Consider the following 19,521-nt stretch of genomic DNA (forward strand, 5'->3'; position numbering starts at 1 on the left):
CAATCCTGAGGCAGTGGAGAAAGGTAAGTTGGGCTAGGTCATGCAGTTCTTTGTATGCGCCAGCAGAGTGGTCTTTGTCCAGAAGTAACAGGGAGCCATTGACACATTTTAAACAGAGGCATGGCACGTGCCAAGGCCCAGAGGTCTACTGATGTCAGTGTGTTAGGAACTAGGGGTGTGGGTCAGTTCTGATGGCATGAGCTTTCATAGGTAGAGCCTGTGCTTAGCATTTGCAAGGCCTGGGGTTCAATCCCAGGCACTCAAAAAATAGCAAGGGGTGGAGAGTGTGACTCAAGTAGCAGAGTGCCTGCCTAGCAAATGTGAGGCCCTGAGTTCAAATGTCAGTACCACCAAAATAAATAGCAGCTGGGCACTGGTGGCTCACCCCTGGGAGGTTGAGATCAGGAGGATCCCAGTTCCAGGCCATGAGACCCCATCCCAACAGAAAAAAAAAACTGCATGTAACTGCATCTGCCTGTCATCCCTGCAACAACAGGAAGCTTAAAATAAGATTGTGGTCAAGGCCTGCCTAGGGAAAAGGCAAGACCCTATCCCCAAAATAACCAGAGCAAAAAAGGTTGGGGGTATGACTCAAGTGGTAGAGCACCCGCCAAGCAAGCATGAAGCTTTGCGTTCAAACCCCAGTACCACCAAAGTAACAACAACAAAGTCAGTACATCAATGTGGCTGAAGTACAAGGTGCAAGGTGAAAAGAGAGTGGCTAGAGATGAGCAGAAAGCTGGGGGAAGGGGTGGGCAGTCCTCTGGTTTGGTGTGGCGGCTTGTGTGGGTGCCCATGCTCAGAGGCTTTTGTGTTGCAGGGAACAGAAGGAATTGGAGGGTGTAGTGGGGAAGGCCCCACAGATTGGCTCTGGGTTTTTCATCCCTCTTTCGCCTGAGCAGCATCTTTCTTAACTGTTGGGCTATGGAAAAGCCCATTGGACAAAAGGATTCTGGCCCTTTCTGACTCCACTGCCACTGTGGTGCTTGTGACAAAGCTTGTGGTGAAGGAGACCAAAAACAAGCAGGTTCTGAAGTTCACCTTGATTCCATAGAAGATGGAATCATGATGCTGCCAGTTTCCAGCAGTCTCCAAGAGAAAGGGAATGGAAAGGCTGGAGTCCTGGTGGAGGGGCTGTAACCATCTAAAGGAGCAACAGCAACATCTCCGTAACTTCTGGGGGGATTTGTCCTGAAAGGTATTTGAAATAGCTCACTGAGAAATATTTGAAGAAGGGGTTGCAGAGTGGCTCACACAGCAAGATCACTGCCTAGCAAGTGTGAGGCCCTGAGTTCAAACCCTTTTTTGCTGCCAAAAAAGAAGTAAATGAAGAAATATTTGAAGAAAGGGCTAGAGATATGACTCGATTAAAAAACACCTACCTAGCAAGCACAAACCCCAGCACTGCCAAAAAAAATACATATATATATATATATATATATATATATATATATGTTCAATATTTTATTGAAGAATCTATGAATCCCATAGATTCTGTACTTGGTAACAGCAAAGAAAATTACAAATCATGGTACTTCCAGATTAACCATGATAAAGAGGAGGAAGATGAGGAATAAACTCATGTATCTGCCCTGGGTTTGATTCTCAGTCCTGCAAAAACAAATAAATCTAAAACTCATTTATCTGGAATATTTTGTTTGAGTTCTTCAATAAAACTTGGGAACCAAGAAAATAGAAGATTCCAGTGCTCAGGCCTAGCATATGGAACTAGGGTAGGGCTCATGGTGAAAAGCGCCTGCCTAGCATGCAAGCTGTACACTGCCAAAAGAGAAACTGGCCAGGCCATGGGAAGTCGGGAGGTCGAGGTGAAGGACCATTGGCTGTATTGTATGGTAAAGCCTGGCCAGGGAGTGTAGAGTGGGGAATTGCAAGCAGGCAGGAAATAGTTGTTATTATTAAGACTAAAAGTAGCCAGGTGCCGGTGGCTCACGCCTATAATCCTAGCTATTTAGGAGGATCGAGGTTTAAAGCCAACCCAGGCAAATAGTTCTTAAGACCCTATCTCGAAAAAAATCCTTCATAAAAAAAGGGCTGAGGCTGGTGAAGTGGCTCACATGGTAAAGTGCCTGCCTATCAAGCCCGAGGTCCTGAGTTCAAACTCCTGTGCTGCCAAAAAAAAAAAAATTAAAAAAAGAAAAAGAGCTGGTGGAGTGACTGGAGATGTAGGCCCTGAGTCCAAGCCTCAGTACCACAAAAAAAAAAAAAAAAAAAAAAACTAAAGGAATAAAGCAGTTTTCCTGAGGAAGGCTTAGCCAAATCAGGGTAGGGCTAGCTGTAACAACAGTTCTAAGGACAGAAGGAGCCACTTGGGACCAGGAAGCGACCATGAGAAGATGAAAGAAGGGCACAGCTGAACTAAGGTTTTACAGTTACCTGGAGTTAGGAGGGCTGGCAGAGTAGCTCAAGTGGCAGGGGCCTGCCTAGCAAGTACGTGACCCTGAGTTCAAATCCCAGTACTGCCAAAAAAAAAAAAGAATAAATATGGGTTCATACACTCTGTTTTGGAAGGCAGCTTAATTCTTTTGCCGGGCACTGGTGTTAGGCAGAAATCAGGAGAATCACAAAATGAAGCCAGCTGGGGCAAATAATTCACCAGATCCTATCTCAAAAAATCTCATCACATAAAAGGACTGGTGGAGTGGCTTAAAGTGTAGACCCTGAGTTCAAACCCCATTACCACAAAAAACAATAGAAAAAAACCAAAACAAAACAATTATCTGGGTTAGGAGAGAAAAGGCCTTCAAAATTCATTCCATTCAACTTGCTCACCCCTCTTTTTTTCTTTTTTTTTTTTTTTTTTTTGGCAGTACTAGGGTTTGACTCAGGGTCTTGCACTTAATAGGCACTCTACCATTTGAGCCACTTCCCAATCCTTTTTTGCTTATTTTTTGGATACAGTCTCATGTTTTTCCCCAGAGCCACTGCTGGATCACAGCCCTCCTACCTATGCCTCCTGTGTAGCTGAGATTATAGATGTGAAGCACCACACCCAGTTTATTTGTTGAGATGGTGTCTCGATAACTTTTTTGCACAGGCTGGCCTTAAACCACTGTCCTCCTGATCTCTGCCTCCTGCCTGAGTAGATGGGATTGCAGAAATGAATAACCACATCCAGCATTTCACTGGGCTTTTAAAAACTTATGGAACCTGGTTTAGTGATACATGTCTGTAATTTCAAAACAAAAAATTTATGGGAGTTTTCAAAATACTCAAAAATAAAGACAATATTATGAAGTAGTAAATAGTATAAATAATTTTTTATACCCATACCTCAGCTGCAACAAATAATCAGCAGGTATGGGAATTTTAATTTGGTTTTGTTTTTCGATGCTGGGAACAAACTCAGGGCCACATGTGCTAGCAACCGCTCTACCACTGAACGGCCCCCTGCCCCTGGCCAACCTTGCTTTACTATCTCCCTTCCTTTATGAATGTTTATCTTAGGCCCCTGGCCCTGGCACAGAGCACGTGCTCAGCTGTTGTCCATAGGTGTGGGAGCACCTTCCCTGGACTCCTGGCTAGAACATGTCCTCCCAGCTGTACTGCCAGTCCTAGTGTAGGACAGGCAACCCTTGTTCCTGTAGGTCCAGGCCCAGGGTGGATCTCAGACCTGTAGGGAGATAGCCACACTCTCAAGGCAGCACCAGGGGACTGCTCAGGATGGGTAAGGATCAGGTCTCTTGCAGGGAAGCCCTGCTTCTGTCTTGACAGGGCCCAGTTCTGTGAGGTGGTTTAAAATGGCCTGGGGGGGGTGGTAAGGGAGGGGGCAGGGGGAAGGGGGGAGAAATGACCCAAACATTGTATGCACATATGAATAAAATAAAAATTAAAAAATAATAATAAAAATAAAAAATAAAATGGCCTTCCATGGCATTTCCTTGCAGAGGTATGCTGGCAGCTTCTCTGAGCTGGGGTCTGGGAGCATCCTGGGGAGCCCTGGAAATCCTGATCACCTTCGGCTTCTGGCCCCACTTCTGCAAGACTGAAGCAGACCCAGGGCCACCTGGTATGTGCCTCAGCTCTGGCCTTGTTTTCCTTCCTGCCTGGCCTCAGTGTCTTGCTGGCTTGTGTACCATGGATACCATCTGCAGTGGTTTCCTGTCGTCCTTAGAATCTTCCTTTCTGAGGCACTGCTCAGAGGGACTCTAGTGGAGAGTGTCACCCAGCATCGGGTGGGCTTCTCCATGTCCTTTGTGGAGATGGAGCATGGGGCCCACGTGTAGCTCCAGTTCTGGGACACAGCTGGCCAGGAAAGGTTCTGGTGAGAACAGGGGGCAGCCCTGGGCTTGGCCCCCACTCCCTGCCTCCAATTCCAGGCCAACCATGGGGACCAGGAAGGGATCCCATTCCCCAGAAAGGGGAAGGCAAGAGAAGGGCACTGGAGGTCTTTCAGAAGCATGGACTCTGGAGGGAGGGAGGGAGTCTGAGGCCTGGCCCACTGGTGCCTGATCCACACCTCAGTATTCCCACTTGTACAATAGGGGCCATATCCGAGCACAGTGGCTCACACCCAGTGTTCCCCTGCCTGAGGCAGCCTCCCTAAGAGAGTCAATGACAGCTGTGGCCTTGAAGAGTGACAGTCTAGCAGGACGATAAGTTATAGACCATAGAGCCCAAAGCCTCCAATGAAGACAGCCAATCAGCACCCTGACAGCTCAGAGAAAGAGCTGGTCCATTAGGTAAGATGGCTTCTAGGCTGAGCCTGAAGGATGAACAGTTTGACAAGGGTACAGGACATTCTAGGCAAGCCAACAACACATGAAAGACACAAAGGGGACTTCTTAGCAGAAGGAATTTATTGGGCACTTACCACGTCATCCTCATTTATTCTCTCACAGTGGTGCCAGGTCATTGTCATTTTCCCATGAAGACACTGAGGCTCAGAGGTAGAGGGCAGAGGCTGGCCTAGACTGTCAGTTCCAGCCACACCTAGTGGACAAGTGATTCTCCTCTCTTCAACCACAAGGTTTCAGAAGCTCTGAGAGCAGAACAGGGTCCATGGGCAGCTAACCTTGATTTAGTACCTTCTCATGGGCAGAGGAGATACAGCCAAGTCTTCAACCTTGCAATGGTTGAAAAGAAGTGGTGGGAGGCCAGGGTGTTTCAGGTTGAGCAAGCAACTCGAGGAACGCTCTAGAGGCCAGAGAACCTGACTTCACCATAGCTGCTACAGATAGAGGGTCTGGCCAGGGTCCTATCTTGGACAAGGAGCTTTGCTTACACGGAATAGCATAGGGATAGACCCAAAGGGAAGATTCTGGAACATCACACTTAGTTAGAAAACAGAGCCCAGTCCACATCTCCAGATGGGGTCAGTCCTTTAAGAACTTTGTTAGAGCCGGGCTCACTTCTGTAATCCTAGCTACTCAGGAGGCAGAGTTCAGGAGGATCACAGTTCGAAGCCAGCCAGGCAAATAGTTTGCAAGACCCTATCTTGAAAAACACTTCACAAAAAGGGTTGGTGGAATGTCTCAAAAAAAAAAACAAAAAAAAAAAACTTTGTTACAGTCCAGAATCCTTATTTCTGCCCCATGTTTGCTTTGATAGTCTCTTCCCTTGCAGCGATTAATAATGACACTCTGGGGAAGGAGACAGGGACTTCCATTTTTTTAAATCTCTTTTATGTGGCAACACAGCCCTAGATTTCTCACTGAATCCTTTTTTTTTTTTTTTTTTTTTGGTGGGACTGGGGTTTGAACTCAGGGTTCACACTTGCAAAGAAGGCGCCCTACCACTTGAGCCACACCTCCAGTTCATTTTGCGCTGGTTATTTTGGAGATGGAGTCTCAAGAACTCTTTGCCTGGGCTGGTCTCCAACTGTGAGCCTGCTGATCTCAGCCTCCTAAGTAGCTAAGATTACAGATGTGAGCCACCAGTGCCTGGCTCTGAATCCTTTCTAAATCTCATTTTACACAAGAGTCCGCTGAGGCTTTGAATGACATCTACCTGAGTGTTGCAGGCAGGTGAGTGAGATGTGCAGCAAGAGGAGAGGACTGTGGCTGTCCAGATAAAGGCAGGGCACTGTAGAGCCCAGAGCTGCAAGCTCCGAATGTGGCCAGAGTGGGGTGGAGGGCCTGGCCTGGGGTGAAAGGATTTGGATTCATCCTGTAGGCTGTGAGGAGTCAGCAAAAGATCTGTAGAGAAAAGCCAGGACAGAGCTGTACTTTTTATTTTGTTTTTTGCTGGTACTGGGGTTTGAACTCAGGGCTTCATGTTTACATGCTGCTTCAGCCCAGATCTGTATTTGGAACCCTGCCCACAGAACCAAGGAGCTGTAGCCATCTGAGCACAGTAGTTTTTCCTTGTCTAGGACTTCACATGGCAGTTTTAGTTACCCATGGCCAACCATGGTCTGAAAATATTAAATGGAAAAATTCCAGAAAGAAACCATAAGTTTGTAGGTACACACCCATTCCAAGCAGTGTAACAAATCCTGTTTTATCCTACTCCATCCTGCCCAGGGTATGAATCATCCGTGCTGCCTACACCACTGCCCGTTACTCAGTAACTAGCTCAGTCATCTGAGTGCTCTATCGTAGTGTTCATGGTTGAGTAACCCTTGTGTCGCAACCTAACCCTTTTTTTTTTTGCAGTACTGGGGCTTGAACTCAGGGCCTCCACCTTGAGCCACTCCACCAGCCCTTTTTTGTGTTGGGTATTTTCGAGATAGGGTCTCACAAACTATTTGCCTGGGCTGGCCTTGAACCACAATCCTCCTGATCTCTGCCTCCTGAGTAGCTAGGATTACAGGCATGAGCCACTGGCGTCCATTGCAAACTAATGTTCTATGTCATTCATCTCCCTTCATCCCGGTCACATTGGCATTCATCATCTCACATGAAGAAGGGTGAGAACAGTACAATAATATATATTAAGAGAGAAAGACTACACCTATGTATATAACTTTTATTACAGCATTATTACTTTTTTATTGCTCATTCTTTTTTTTTTATTCATATGTGCATACAATGTTTGGGTCATTTCTCCCCCCTTCCCCGACCTCCTCCCTTACCCTCCTCTGCCCCCTCCCTCTTCCCTTATTGCTCATTCTTGCGCCTAATATATAAAGCAAACACTATCACAGGTATGTATGAATGGGAAAAAATCTACACAGGGCTTCAGAACCACCTGCACTTTCAGGTCTCCCTCAGGGAGACCTGCAAATAGGAAGGAACTGTTGTATTTTACAGGTCATCTAAGGGTAATCACTCACTGGATGCAATAATGTCCTCTAGGACCACACCTGATAAGTTCTCATCCACATTGGCTTAAACATTGCACATAACAAGAAATGTGCCTCTTCCCAAGATGGTCCAAACTATCTTCGGTTGCTCTGTCAGAAGCTTACATTTAGCCCAGACACAGCTCTCTATAGCTTCTACCACTTTCTTATTTTCCTAGCAGAGATCAGGAGAATTGCATTTTGAAGCCAGTCCCAGGCAAATAGTTTGGGAGACCCAATCTCGAAAAAAACGCATCACAAAAAAGGGCTGGTAGAGTGGCTCAAGGTGTAGGCCCTGAGTTCAAATCCACTGGCTTTGCTGCTGCCTTTCCTCCAGCCAAGCAGGGCTGCCTCCTGCTCCAGCAGGCCCACACAGACTTGGCCACACTTGAGGGCCTTCCAAGAGGGGCAGAGCCCTGAGGTGTGAGGAGAACCCACGCTGGGCCTGGTTGTGGGAATGCAGAGCTAGCTGGAGTTCCCACCTGGACAGGATAGCCATGTTGATGAACTTTTCAAGATCGCTGGACCTCACAGGCTTGCTGAGGGGTAGGGAAGCCCTTGTCTTGCAAAGCCCTTGGGTGGGGGCCCACAGTGTGAGAGGAGGAATTCACTTAACCTCAGAAGAGCCCTGTGACACCCAAACTGTTAGTATTCCCACCTGCATTCGGGAGCCAGGCTGAAAGAGGAACAGGCACGTGATGCCAGCTGGCTGAACCCAGTGGGAAGGCACTGGCACAACTGTATTCTCTCCCCAGGCCTTCTGGGACTGCTGCTCCCAATCCCCACCAGGGATCTAAGGCTTTGCTTTGAGCACCTGACAACTAACTTCATGCCGGTCATCAGGACCAGTGAGGTTCAGTGGAGACCTGGGCTCCTGAACAGAGAAGCTGTAGGGAACCAGAACCACACACAGCAATGGGCTGCTTCCTGTTTTCACAGCATCCCAGCTGTGCAGACCTCCTGTAGATTTCTAGAGAAAGCACCCTCCTTCCCAGCTGTGCTACCGTATGCAAGTCACCAGTCTCCTCATGGGTAAAGGGAACATCAGTATTGCCAGATCACTGTGAAGGTCAAGGTGACACATGTAGGCCACCTAGTACCCCTAGTACCTGGCACTCACTTAGTGCAGGCTTTGGTTATTGTTCCTCATGCATTGACCTCAGTTCTTAGCTCAGCTACTCCTGCTCCATCAGGACTCAATTCAGAGGCTCTCATCAGAGAGCCCCCTTCCCTCCACCAACTACCTGATCTACAGGAGCCCCCTCACTCAGCCCATCCCCCATTGGAGCTTATCAAAGCCTTTCCACAACTGGAAACCATTTTGTTCATCTATTTACTTGTTTTTTCTCCCATCCACTAGAATGCCAGTCCTGCTCTTTTTATCTTTTTCTTCCCTTCTTTTTTTTTTTTTTTGAGATAGGGCCTCACTATGTAGCCCAGGCTGGCCTTGAACTCCTGATCTATAGGTAGATGGGATTACAGGTTTGAGCCACCATCTCAGGCCTTTAGAGGAACCTTTATAGTCATAGAACAAAAGAAAGTCATGAGTCAACCCATTTGCCAATCACAAGAAGGGAGTATCATGCAGACCCGCTCAGCTTGGGAAAATCTCTTCCGTGGGTCTCAGATGGTGTTTAGGCTTTGTGATACATTCTCAGAGGTTTATCTGTTGGTCAGGAAAATGTTAAGTCACACACAGAAGGTGTGACTTAAGGGGTAGATAACCTGCCTAACAAGCACCAAGCCCTTAGTTCAAAACCCTAGTACCACCCAAAAACAACAAGAAGAAAAGGGTAAGGCACATATGAATAAAATAAAAATAAAAAAAAAAAAGGGTAAGATAATTTGGTGAAGGGCCAATTACCATCTCTGCCAGCAAGCCTTCCTTGATTACCCCCAGGACCTTCCCACCTAGCCACTCCTGTTGCAAGGCAGGATCCCCAGGAAGCAGACTGTGAATGGAGATCAGTGAGCAGACATTGATTAGGGGCATCTTGACACCCACACCTGGCCAGAGAAGGAAGGGAAGGAAGCAGGATTGGGCAGGGAGAGAACTTGGGTGGACGTCATATTGATGATGAGGCTGGGTTAGGCTTTCAGGGTTGGCCAGCACTGGGGCAAGAGAGCAAGGCCTTTAACACTGCCAAAGAGCGATGCTGGATGTGGGCTGCCCTGAGTGTGGGTAGTTCCCAGGAGCGCTGCAAGCTGAGGTCCTCCCCAGAAGCGCTGCAAGCTGACGTCCTCCCCAGCAGAACTTCCAGCAGCTGGCAGGTTTGTGGTGGCTCACCACAGGGTCCCCTGTGTGCCCAATATGTTTGCTGCTCATTTGTGTTCACCCCTGCCTCCCAGATCCACACACAGCCCCTGGGATTGGGGTGAGCCATTGGGCAGCAACCCTGGGTTGCAGGCCACCCCTCATTTCAAGCCCAGACAAATCCTGGCCTGAGGACATAAGGAGGCACCAAGCCAGGTGAAATCCCATACTCCTCCTTGGCCAGGGCAGATGCGTCTGGACGCTGACCACCTATCTGAGCGTCCAAGCCCAGGAATGCTGCCAGAAATGGCCACATCGCAGCCAATCAAGGGATAACAGCTTCCCCGGCACTTGGGGGCTATGTCTTGTCCCCCATTCATGAGCACACCTTCTTGTGCAGTGGGACCTTTTAGGAACCCCTTGCCAGTTGAGGAAACTGAGGTTCAAGGACAGAAGTGGGCTGAGCTGAGTCCCCAAAACCCAGGGGGCATGACCTGGGTTATACTGGGTCAATACTGTTGATATTAATCCTCTGTCATTTGTCATCCAGTGACCTAACACTTCCGTCCCACCAGGAGTTTGAGGTTGGTGCTCTTCTCACCCTTTCTCTCCCAGAGTCAACACTGGCATGGGCCTGGGTGCTGCCTCCCACTGGGGACCTGGGGGACATGGGCCTTGTGGATGAGCCGGACACCCCCCCAGCCCTCTTCCAGCTTGATGTGGCCCTGCTGCAGGGCCTGCTGGATGGCATCTGTGAGGGTGTCAAAGGCCAGGTCCACGTTCCAGTTTGTTTTGGCTGAGGTCTCCATGAACGCCATGCCCAGGGAGGTAGCCAGCTCCTCTGCCTCCTGGGTGGAGACACAGCGGGTGCTCTGCAGATCACTCTTGTGGCCTACCAGCAGGAAGATCACCTTGTTGGGTCCCTGAGTGGACATGACTTCCTCGTGCCAGTCTTGGATGTGTTCAAAGGATTCCCTGTTTGTCACATCAAAGACTAGCAGGACGCCCACCACATTTCGGTAGAAGGACCTAGTGATGCACCTATGGAGGGTGGGGGTAGGTAAGAGAGACTTAAGTCTTGGAGACACCCCAGACTACCAAGGAGACACCCCAAGATCTACCGCTGGGGTCCACAAAATGCCTCCACTTGTTCTAGCTTATTTCACCTGCCCCTGGCCTCTCTGCCTCCCTCACAGGAGAGACCCGGTTCTCCTGGATTAGAAGCAAGAATAAGTCACAAAATGGCGCATTCCTGCAAGGGCCCTGACATCCTCCTGATTGAGGCTTTGCCCTCCATCCTGCCTGGCAAACTCCTACCCATCCTTCAAGGCCTACACTAATCTCTGTTCCTTGGATATCCCCCACCCTTCCCCCTTGGGCTCTGTGGGCTGTCTTCAACCCCAGGCCGTCCATTCCTCCAAGTTCAATGTCTGGGTACAAAATCCCCCCCCCGGACAGGATGCTCCTCTTGGACTTGGGGGCTGGAGATGAGGCACAGCGCTGGCCCACCCCACAGCGATCACAGAACGAATGACAGAGAGGGGATGGCCCAGTGGACGGAAGGCCCAGGGCAGGGACCCCACACCAGGTGGGCTAGCATGGACCCCTCCCTCCTTCCCCGCCAGCCCCCTGCCGCACCTGAAGCGCTCGTGGCCCGCCGTGTCGCAGAGCTGCAGCTTGACGCGCGGCCCGGCCGGGAGCTGCAGCGCTCGGCTGTAGAATTCGACGCCCGCGGTGGGCTCGGGCGCCCCGGGCTCCGCGATCCCCGCGTAGCACCGCAGCAGCGACGTCTTGCCCACCGCCGCGTCCCCCAGCAGCGCGATGCGGAACTGGTAGCGGCAGCGCCCGGCGTCCATGGCTCCTCTGCCCTCGCCGGGTCCCTGCTCCCCGCGCAGAGCCAGAGCCCAGGGTCACCGCGCCAGGTCACCCGGCGCCTGCGACGTGTTCAGCACAGACCCCAGGGATGGGCCGGCGGGAAGTCACTGCCTCCGTGTTCTCCTCTGTAACATGGGACAATGACAAACCCCTTCTTCCCGGGCTAAAGGGAGGAAGCGGAAAGCGCGGGGAGGGGGCTCTGGGCCACCTTCCCATCCCTTTCCTGCCCCGCCCGCTGGCTGATGGCTCCTGGCTCCTTTCTCTCTGTCCTTACATTTCCTGCATATCTAGGATTCACCACAATGGCCACGAGATTGCATTTCACTAACTTTTTGCCAGGGTTGGCCTCAAACAGTGATTCTTCCCATCAACACAGATTCTTCCCATCTATGCCTTCCGAGTAGCTGGGATTAGAGGTGTGCGTCACCACGCCCGACATGCAAACAACTTTAGTCTCTTGGTTTGTTCCTTGATCAATCCCACTATGCCACTGTCTTCATGCAATCTTATGAGTGGGGCTATGATACTATTATACCCCGTTTTTTTGGTACTGAGGCTTGAACTCAGGGCCTCATGCTTGCTAGGCAAGTGCTCTACCACTTGAGCCACTCACCAACCCTATTATGCCCATTTTTATAGATGGAGTTAAATAATTAGCAGAAAGAAGGAAGGAAGGGAGGGAGGGAAGAAGAAAGGGAGGGAGGGAAGAAGGGAAGGAGGGAGGCAGGAAGACAGAGACCAGCTGCCAGGTCTACCCACTGCCAAAGCTTTGCTTACCATTTCTGTTTCTCACGGAACAGGTTGCAGAGCTGGAAAAACCCAGTTTCCTCCCTCTGATTCCAAATAAATCAACCAGAAGCTATTTTATTAGGTCTCCTAGTAAGCCTGGCCAGCTGAGGTAGCCCGGCAAAAACAGAAAGGCATAAAACAGCTGGAAATGCAGCTGGAGCTCAGGCTTCCCTGCAGACTTTCTGGTCAGTTCACGTGGCAAGTACGCTGTCAGCATCAGAACCTTTAACTTCCTCCGCTCCTGCTGGGACTGGAGCTGGGATCATGTGTCTGCCTTTGACTGCTTCTGGCACCAGAATCCAGATGTCAGCTGACCTCCGCCACAGATTCACTGTGTGACCCAGGGCAAGTCATTCCCCTTCCTTGAGGCCCGCTTCCTCTTCTGCTAAGCAAGGCGGATCTTGGCAGCCACAGTGCTCAGGGAGCTGGGGAGGAGCTGTGTAGACCAGCAGTGAAGCTCTGCACATTTCCACTAGACAGATCTGGGCTGTAGCTCCAATGGTCACTCAGTAATCATGTGATCTTGGCCAATTTCATTCACCCATTTATTCATTCATTCATTCACTTGGCAATTTTTTTTTTTTTGGTGGGAGTGGGATTTGAACTCAGAGATTCATACTTGCAAAACTTGAAACACATCTCCAGTCCATTTTGTTCTTTTATTTTGGAGATGGGATCTTGAGAACTATTTGCATTTAACAATTATTTCAATAAGTGCTGGTCATCTTTTATATCCAGGCAAATATACAGCAGTGGAAAGTACAAAAGAGAAAATACTTGCCTGGGGGAGTTCATATTCTGATGAAAAAAGACAGGAAACCTGGTATCTATATAAGGATTCAAGGAGCAACAAGAGCTGTCAAGTAACAATCAAACAGGACAGCGGCTTCAGGGTGTAGTGGGAGGCTGATTGAAGCAGGATGGTGCTTAGCACCGTTGGCTCATGCCTGTAATCCTAGCCACTCAGGAGGTTGAGATCAGGAGGATTGTGGTTCAAGGCCCTATCTTGAAAATACCCAACACAGAAAAAGGCTGGTGGAGTGGCTCAAGGTATAGGGCCTGAGTTCAAACTCCAGTACTCAAAAAAGAAAAAAATAAAACATAAGAAAAAAAATTTTTCTCTGGTGCTGGGGATTATCCCAGAGTCTGGCATCACTCCTACTGAGCTGTGCCTCCAGCCCAAAAGTAAATCCTTTTCTTTCTCCTTTTTCACCTTCCTTCCTCTTTCCCTTCTTCCCGCCCTCCTTCCCTTCTTTCCTGTCTGTTTTTTTTGGAGTCAGGATATGGTTATGGAGTCCAGATTCTCTTGACTCAGCCTCTAGAGTGCTGGGATTACAGCTGTGTGCCCACCACACCCAGCTTCCAGGAGAAAATCTTAATGTATTTTAGTTAGGTAGAGAGTTTTTTTTCGTTTTTTTCCTTTTTCTTTTCTTAGGTAGAGAATTTTAAAGAGGACAGAAAAAGCACAAACTACAACAACAACAAATCAGTATGTTAGATTTCTCAAATTAAAAACTGTTGCTAGGGCTAGTGGAATGGCTCAAGTGGTAGAGTGCCTACCTAAAAACTCCTGTTCTTGACATCTGGGCTGGTGTGTTGACAGCAGCCTGTAGGGGCAAAGGTCAAAGCTGAGAGACTAGCTAGGAGTCTGTTGCCATCATCAGGACCAACAGTACTCAGTTCTCCAGGCATCAGTAAAAGTTGTCAGGTTCTTGACACATTTTAAAGGCAGGGCACATTGGATTTGCTGGTGGATTGGACGAACAATGTTGCAGGGCACAGGTGATCTCCAAAGACTACTTAAGTGGGGAAGGCAGGTCTGGAGGGGAAGCTGCCTATGCGACACCCAGGTGGACATGGCAAGCCACCTGTAGGACATCAAGTCTGGTCCAGGAGAGGCTGGATCTACACATTCAAAAGCCATCAGTAGGGTTTTCTTTTGTTCTTTCGCAGTACTGGGGTTTGAACTCACGGCTTACATCCTGAGCCATTCACCAGCCCTTTTTTGTTGTTTTTGTTTTGTTTTTGAGATAGGGTCTCATAAGCCAGCTTGGAACTTTGATCCTCCTGCTCTCTGCCTCTTGAGTAGCTAGGATTACAGGTGTGAGCCACCAGCACCTGGCTGTTCAGTAGGTTTCTTATGCTATCAGAATCTTTCACCTTCTTCATAAAATGGGAATAGTAAAACCTGCCTTTTGTTTTGTTTTGTTATTTGGAAATGAAGTCTCCCTCTGTTACTGGTTTCAAACTCTTGCGCTTATGATCCTTGTGCCTCAGTCTCCCTAGGAGCTGGGCCTACAGCAGAGCACTACCCTGCCTGGCTAATCTAGCTAATTTTTAAAATGTATGTAAGAGAGAGCTCCATTTCCCTCAGGGTCAGCCCTGAATAAGCCTGTTTCCTTTCACCAAGGTCTGTCTCCTGGGTTTTGAGTAGAGTGGACCTCTGACTCAATAAAATATCCTTTGGTTTTCTTTCTTTGGTGGACAGTACAATATTCAGAAGTGACCATGTCAAAAATTTAGTTACTAAACAAATGGTTACTGAGTGCTTTTACTTCAACTTTTCTCAGAATTAAAAGTATTAAAAAAAAATCAATTAGGCTGGAGGTGTGGCTCAAGTGGTAGAGAGCTTGCCTACCAAATGTGGGGCCCTGAGTTCAAAACCCAGTACTGAAAAAAATTAAAAATCACTGCTTTATAAGGGCTGGGGAGGTGGCTCAAATGGCTGAGGCTAAGAGCCAGGTCCCATGTTCACACCACAGTACCTCCCCCAGCCCCAAAAAAAAATTCGGAGAAAAAATTAAAGTGTGTGTGTGTAAGAACAAAACTTAACACAGAAGCACCTGGCAGTCACTACATTTGTTTTTTTGGGGGGGTACTAAGTATCTTTATTTGAAGGAATGTTACAAATTAAAGAACTTAAATGGATTTTTGGTACAACTTATAGAGAAGGTAAAAGTAACCCCACAATATGCATGCTCTGCCTTGATGACCAGAAGCACTACATAGCTTTGGGGAAGTCAGCCTAAGGCTTAGTTCTGGTTATCACTGACTCCCAGCGTGTGCTTGTCAAAGAGATACTCTGCCATTCCAGATTCAGGGGCTCCCATCTTGCGCAAGTTGGTAACATGGTCACCCAATTCTTTGATGGATTTCACTTGCTCGTTTAGGTAATGAGTCTCAATGAAGTCACACAAGTGGGGGTCATTTTTATCAGTGGCCAGCTTGTGCAGTTCCAGTAGCGACTGATTCACGCTTTTTTCCAAGTGTAATGCACACTCCATTGCATTCAGTCCCCTCTCCCAGTCATCACGGTCTGGGTTCTTGATATCCTGCAGGAAGATTCTGCCACCTCGTTGGTTCTGCAGCTTCATCAGTTTCTCAGCATGTTCCCTGTCCTCATGAGATTGGTGAAGAAGATATTTGGCAAAGTTCTTCAACGCCACATCATCTCGGTCAAAGTAGTAAGACGTGGACAGGTACACGAAGGAGACGCAGAGCTCCAGGTTGATCCGGCGGTTGATGGCGGCCTCCGAGTCCTGCTGGTAGTTCTGGCGCACCTGCGGGGTGGACGTGGTAGTCATGGCGGCGCCTAGGAGAGGTGCGGTGCTGCACGGCGCTGGAGCGGTGGCGGTGGCCTTGGGGCGGTCCGAGGACGCTGCGAGGAGGTGGTGAGGGGCTTCTGGCTTTGAGCGGCCGGCCGGGGTCGGGGTCGAGCGCCGGGTTCCGTTCAAGCACTGTTGACGTAGGAAGCCGCGGCGACTCTTCCGCGAAGAACGTGTCAGTCACTGCATTTTTATGTTGATGCTCATTCATTCATTCTATGAGCCAAAAAATAGCACATGGCAGCGAATGAGAGACAAGGATTTGTCTATGTCGCTTACCTGCCGTGTCATTCATTCCTCAATTTCCCTATCGGTGAAACGGAAATAATTACGAAACCTCTCCACAGGCTATTATGAAAACGAGATGGGTGACGTGACTCGGCGCAGAGTAAACAGTAGACGCTCAGTAAAGTTGACATGCTAGCGGAGGAGACAGTTCCTGAACGCGTCCCCTAAGAAGCCTTCCCACGACCTCCTTCCCAACGTCTCTCGGGAAGCCCACGCGATCGCTGCTCCCTGCGTCCTCAGGCGCCTCGCGTGCCGAGGTGGATCCCAGCTCCAAGGCCGGATCCCGGGCCCGCTGCGGTACGAGCCTAGCGCCGCTTAACCGAGGTGCGGGGCGACTTCCCACCGAGGGAGCATCCGGCTCGCGGTGGCGCCTGTGGACTACAACTCCCAGTAGCTTCGCGCGCCGTGCGCATGCGCAGCAGCCGGACCGGGTGTATATAAGCTTTCTGCAGGCTTCCGCCTGTCCTTTCTGCCGGTCGCCGTGTTTGAGGCTTGTCAAATGGTGTGAAGCTTGGCCTCTCTCCCGTACCTTTTCCCCCCACCTCCCGCGCTCGCTGGTCGCCGCCCGTATCTGCGGGATGTGGAGGCCTCGCCACCTGTGCGGCCCAGGGCCAGAAAGCCACGACGGTCGCATGCGCGAAGAGAGAGGCCGGAGCCCGCCGCGGCCCGCGCCGTCCTGCGCTGGGGTCTGATCGGTGAGTGACCCGTGTCGCCGGCTGCGTGCGCGTTGCGGGCGGGAGCCGGTAACCATTCCTGGGCGTTGCAGCGATCGCGGCCTGCACGGTGCCTGATGTGACGTAGTTTGGGTGTGACACCAATTTAATGGCCTGGGAGCTTCCTGGTAGGTGAAGGTGACCTTGGGCAAGTGCTTCTGGTTTTCAGGAGGACCAGTTTTAGTCATTTAAACTTTTTGTTGCGGTGCCACGGCCCTAGCGCATGCTAGGCGAGCTATGCCACCGCTACATCTCCAAGCCCCAAAGCCTTCTGAATTCCAACTCTGCAGACTGTTACGCTGATAAGCAAGTGACTCCCTATTTTTCTTAGGTACTGAGGCTGGAACTTGGGGCCTTACACACGTTAGGCAAAGCTCTCTACCACTGAGCCACACCCTAGTCCTGAACGTCTTTTAAAATAGTAAGGCGAAGATTGAGATAATGCGCACAAAACACTAGCGCGTAGTACACCGTAGTGGTCCTTGGGACCTAATGGTCACAGGATTTGTGAGTCAGGTGGCTGAATAGCTATTGGGGTTTCACGTTGTGATGTCCATCGCCCTGTGGCCCTTATCGAAGCTGCAGTTGCTTCCACATAGCTGCTGTGGTCAAAGAGGAGCCCAGATTAACAGCTTTTTCCTTGACGGTCGCCGTTCTGTTTGCTGTAACTGATCTGCAACATTTTGGGAAAAGACAGAACTATTCTATCTACTTGGCTGAGATGGTTAGGATCCAGGTTCAAGGTCAACCCAGGAAAATAGCCAGAGCAAAAGTGGACTGGAGCTGTGGCTCACGCAGTAGAGTGCCTGCTTTGCAAGCAAGAATGAATCCCTGAGTTAAAACCGTAGTCCCAGCAAAAAAAAAAAAGTCACCGGTATAGAGAAGTAGCTTGCTGACCTAAGAACCAGTATGCAGGGGCGATTGAGCATCTTGGATGTAGGTCCTGGGAACATTCAGTGGCGCATAAGGCAATGCTCTGTCAAGACCAAAGGTCTTAGGGAGGGGGAGGGGGTGGGGGCAGGGGGAGAAATGACCCAAGCGTTGTATGCACATATGAATAATAAAACAATAAAAAAAAAGACCAAAGGTCTTGTTTTTGAGGACCAGGTGAAGGGAATAATGAGATTTAGGATAATTGTGTTCTCATTCACATTAGCTGTCCCCAATGAAGAGTCCATGAAGACTGGCGAATAAGGACTTCAGGAGACCCGACACTGATAGAATGCAACAGGACCTGGTAGGTTTCTTCCAAAGACTTATTTTTGGGAACTACCTGGTGGGCCTGTACAGCATGTTCCCAAGGGCTGTGGCTTCTTGTGGCCATGGGATCTCCAACTGCATGCAAGAGAAACCTGGAGAGACTTTGACAGCTCAGGTCACCCCAATATCTGCAGCTGCCACTCGCCTTTCCTATAATGTATTAGGACATGGTCTGGAAGTCTTCCACCTGAGTCCAGGTGACCCAGCTGCATGTACTACTGAACCAGCCTGGTTAAGTCGTCACACTAAGCTTTTATTCTTGCAGGTTGCCCTCAGGCTTTCTGGCAGTGTCTGATACTTACTGAGCAGACCATCTTGTTGTCTCTGGAGCTGTATTTTAGCCTCAGGTAAAGTTGATACTAAGGCTTTCTCAACCCTCTGGTTCCCTTTCCCATCAGATCTGAATGCTGGTCTTGGTGGTCGTAAAAGGAGGGAAAGTGATACTGAAGCTGCCTCACAGCATTGCAGCCTGGCATAGCATGTGGGCTAGTTTCAAACAGGACTGAATTTTCTTCCCAGGAAAATGGGGATAATCTGAAGACATGAGCATGCAGCTCTGGGTGGCTAATGCAGTGATTGGTGACTAATAACTATATTGGGGAATTTTCTTTTGATAAGTGTCTTTTTAATTTTATAGATCTATGTAACCAGTAAAGCAGTCACATCTGATACTGGTCTGCAGAGTCGGGTAAGTTAGTGATTGTGAACCCAGTCCTTAAGCTGTTTAACAGATAGAATTAGAAGGGTATTCAGATCTATATAAAAGGATTAGCATTTTAGTAATTTACATCTGGCTTTCCTTGTGTGCTGTATTTGTAAGCTTTTTGTGAAGGGGGCAGATAACTTGTTTTACAGTATGACTTGATCAATTAAACATTTGCCCACCCTAAAGAGGCCATGCTGGAAGTAGAACCGCCCTGTACCCCTGGCAGCAAGGACTGAGCTACAAGTACTGTACATGGCTGGAGCTCATGACAGAGTCTGATACGAACTCATCTCCCGCAATGCCAGGGGGAGTAGAGACAGATTGAGATTAGAAATGAGTATTAAAGATTTCCAGGCTCACTGGTCCAGGATGAAACCTAATCTGAGTGGACATCTTTGGATGAGGAATGCGGATATGGGACTGAGACCAGATTTTAGGAAAACGTCAGGGTGGGGACGAGTCGGTACAGAACTAACACACAGGCTTCCACTTCTTCTTCAGGAGCAGAGGAAGCAGACAAGGAAAACACAAGTGGAAGAATGAAGCTCTCCAAACAACCTTTTGCTAAAGCTGTTTCTGGTGTACACCTGTAAATATAGGTGATCAATAAAAGCCTTTGGAAGTGTTAGATCTTGCCTCTCAAATTGTTGGCTATTCCTGTTTCCATGTGTGGACCCAAATTAGTGTCAGTTCCTTCAGTGCATTTTATACAAAGTTCTTGTGCTGGTCCTGAGACTGGTTTAGGTCCTTAAGGGATACTTAAGCATTGTTTTTGGTGGTACTGGGGT

The 19,521-nt window shown here is 49.0% G+C and overlaps 1 protein-coding gene, 1 long non-coding RNA gene, 4 other non-coding genes and 1 pseudogene across 6 annotated transcripts; 5 read left to right on the forward strand and 2 right to left on the reverse strand.

Moving 5' to 3' along the window:
- Nucleotides 1–7,020: 7,020 nt before the first annotated feature.
- Rab42 (RAB42, member RAS oncogene family) lies at nucleotides 7,021–12,510 on the reverse strand. Its single transcript, XM_020158513.2, has 3 exons — nucleotides 12,150–12,510; nucleotides 11,136–11,497; nucleotides 7,021–10,538 (listed from the first exon to the last, which is right to left on the reverse strand). The coding sequence occupies exons 2-3, from the start codon at nucleotides 11,351–11,353 to the stop codon at nucleotides 10,115–10,117; spliced, it is 642 nt and encodes a 213-aa protein (XP_020014102.1). The 5' UTR covers nucleotides 11,354–11,497; nucleotides 12,150–12,510; the 3' UTR covers nucleotides 7,021–10,114.
- A 2,515-nt stretch (nucleotides 12,511–15,025) lies between these two features.
- LOC109682913 (ferritin heavy chain pseudogene) lies at nucleotides 15,026–16,410 on the reverse strand (annotated as a pseudogene).
- An 89-nt stretch (nucleotides 16,411–16,499) lies between these two features.
- On the forward strand, nucleotides 16,500–19,361 carry LOC109682926 (uncharacterized). The gene is made up of 5 exons (XR_002212043.2): nucleotides 16,500–16,749; nucleotides 17,924–18,004; nucleotides 18,293–18,374; nucleotides 18,665–18,715; nucleotides 19,235–19,361. It is a non-coding gene; the product is annotated as an uncharacterized lncRNA (long non-coding RNA).
- On the forward strand, nucleotides 17,330–17,466 carry LOC141425293 (small nucleolar RNA SNORA16B/SNORA16A family). The gene has a single exon (XR_012450363.1). It is a non-coding gene; the product is annotated as a small nucleolar RNA SNORA16B/SNORA16A family (small nucleolar RNA).
- On the forward strand, nucleotides 18,055–18,185 carry LOC141425314 (small nucleolar RNA SNORA44). Its single transcript, XR_012450381.1, has one exon. It is a non-coding gene; the product is annotated as a small nucleolar RNA SNORA44 (small nucleolar RNA).
- On the forward strand, nucleotides 18,401–18,529 carry LOC141425325 (small nucleolar RNA SNORA61). Its single transcript, XR_012450389.1, has one exon. It is a non-coding gene; the product is annotated as a small nucleolar RNA SNORA61 (small nucleolar RNA).
- On the forward strand, nucleotides 19,092–19,165 carry LOC141425383 (small nucleolar RNA SNORD99). The gene has a single exon (XR_012450434.1). It is a non-coding gene; the product is annotated as a small nucleolar RNA SNORD99 (small nucleolar RNA).
- Nucleotides 19,362–19,521: the final 160 nt, after the last annotated feature.

The sequence above is a fragment of the Castor canadensis genome, chromosome 7, assembly GCF_047511655.1.
Source record: "Castor canadensis chromosome 7, mCasCan1.hap1v2, whole genome shotgun sequence".
In the NCBI taxonomy this organism is placed as follows: Eukaryota; Metazoa; Chordata; class Mammalia; order Rodentia; family Castoridae; genus Castor; species Castor canadensis.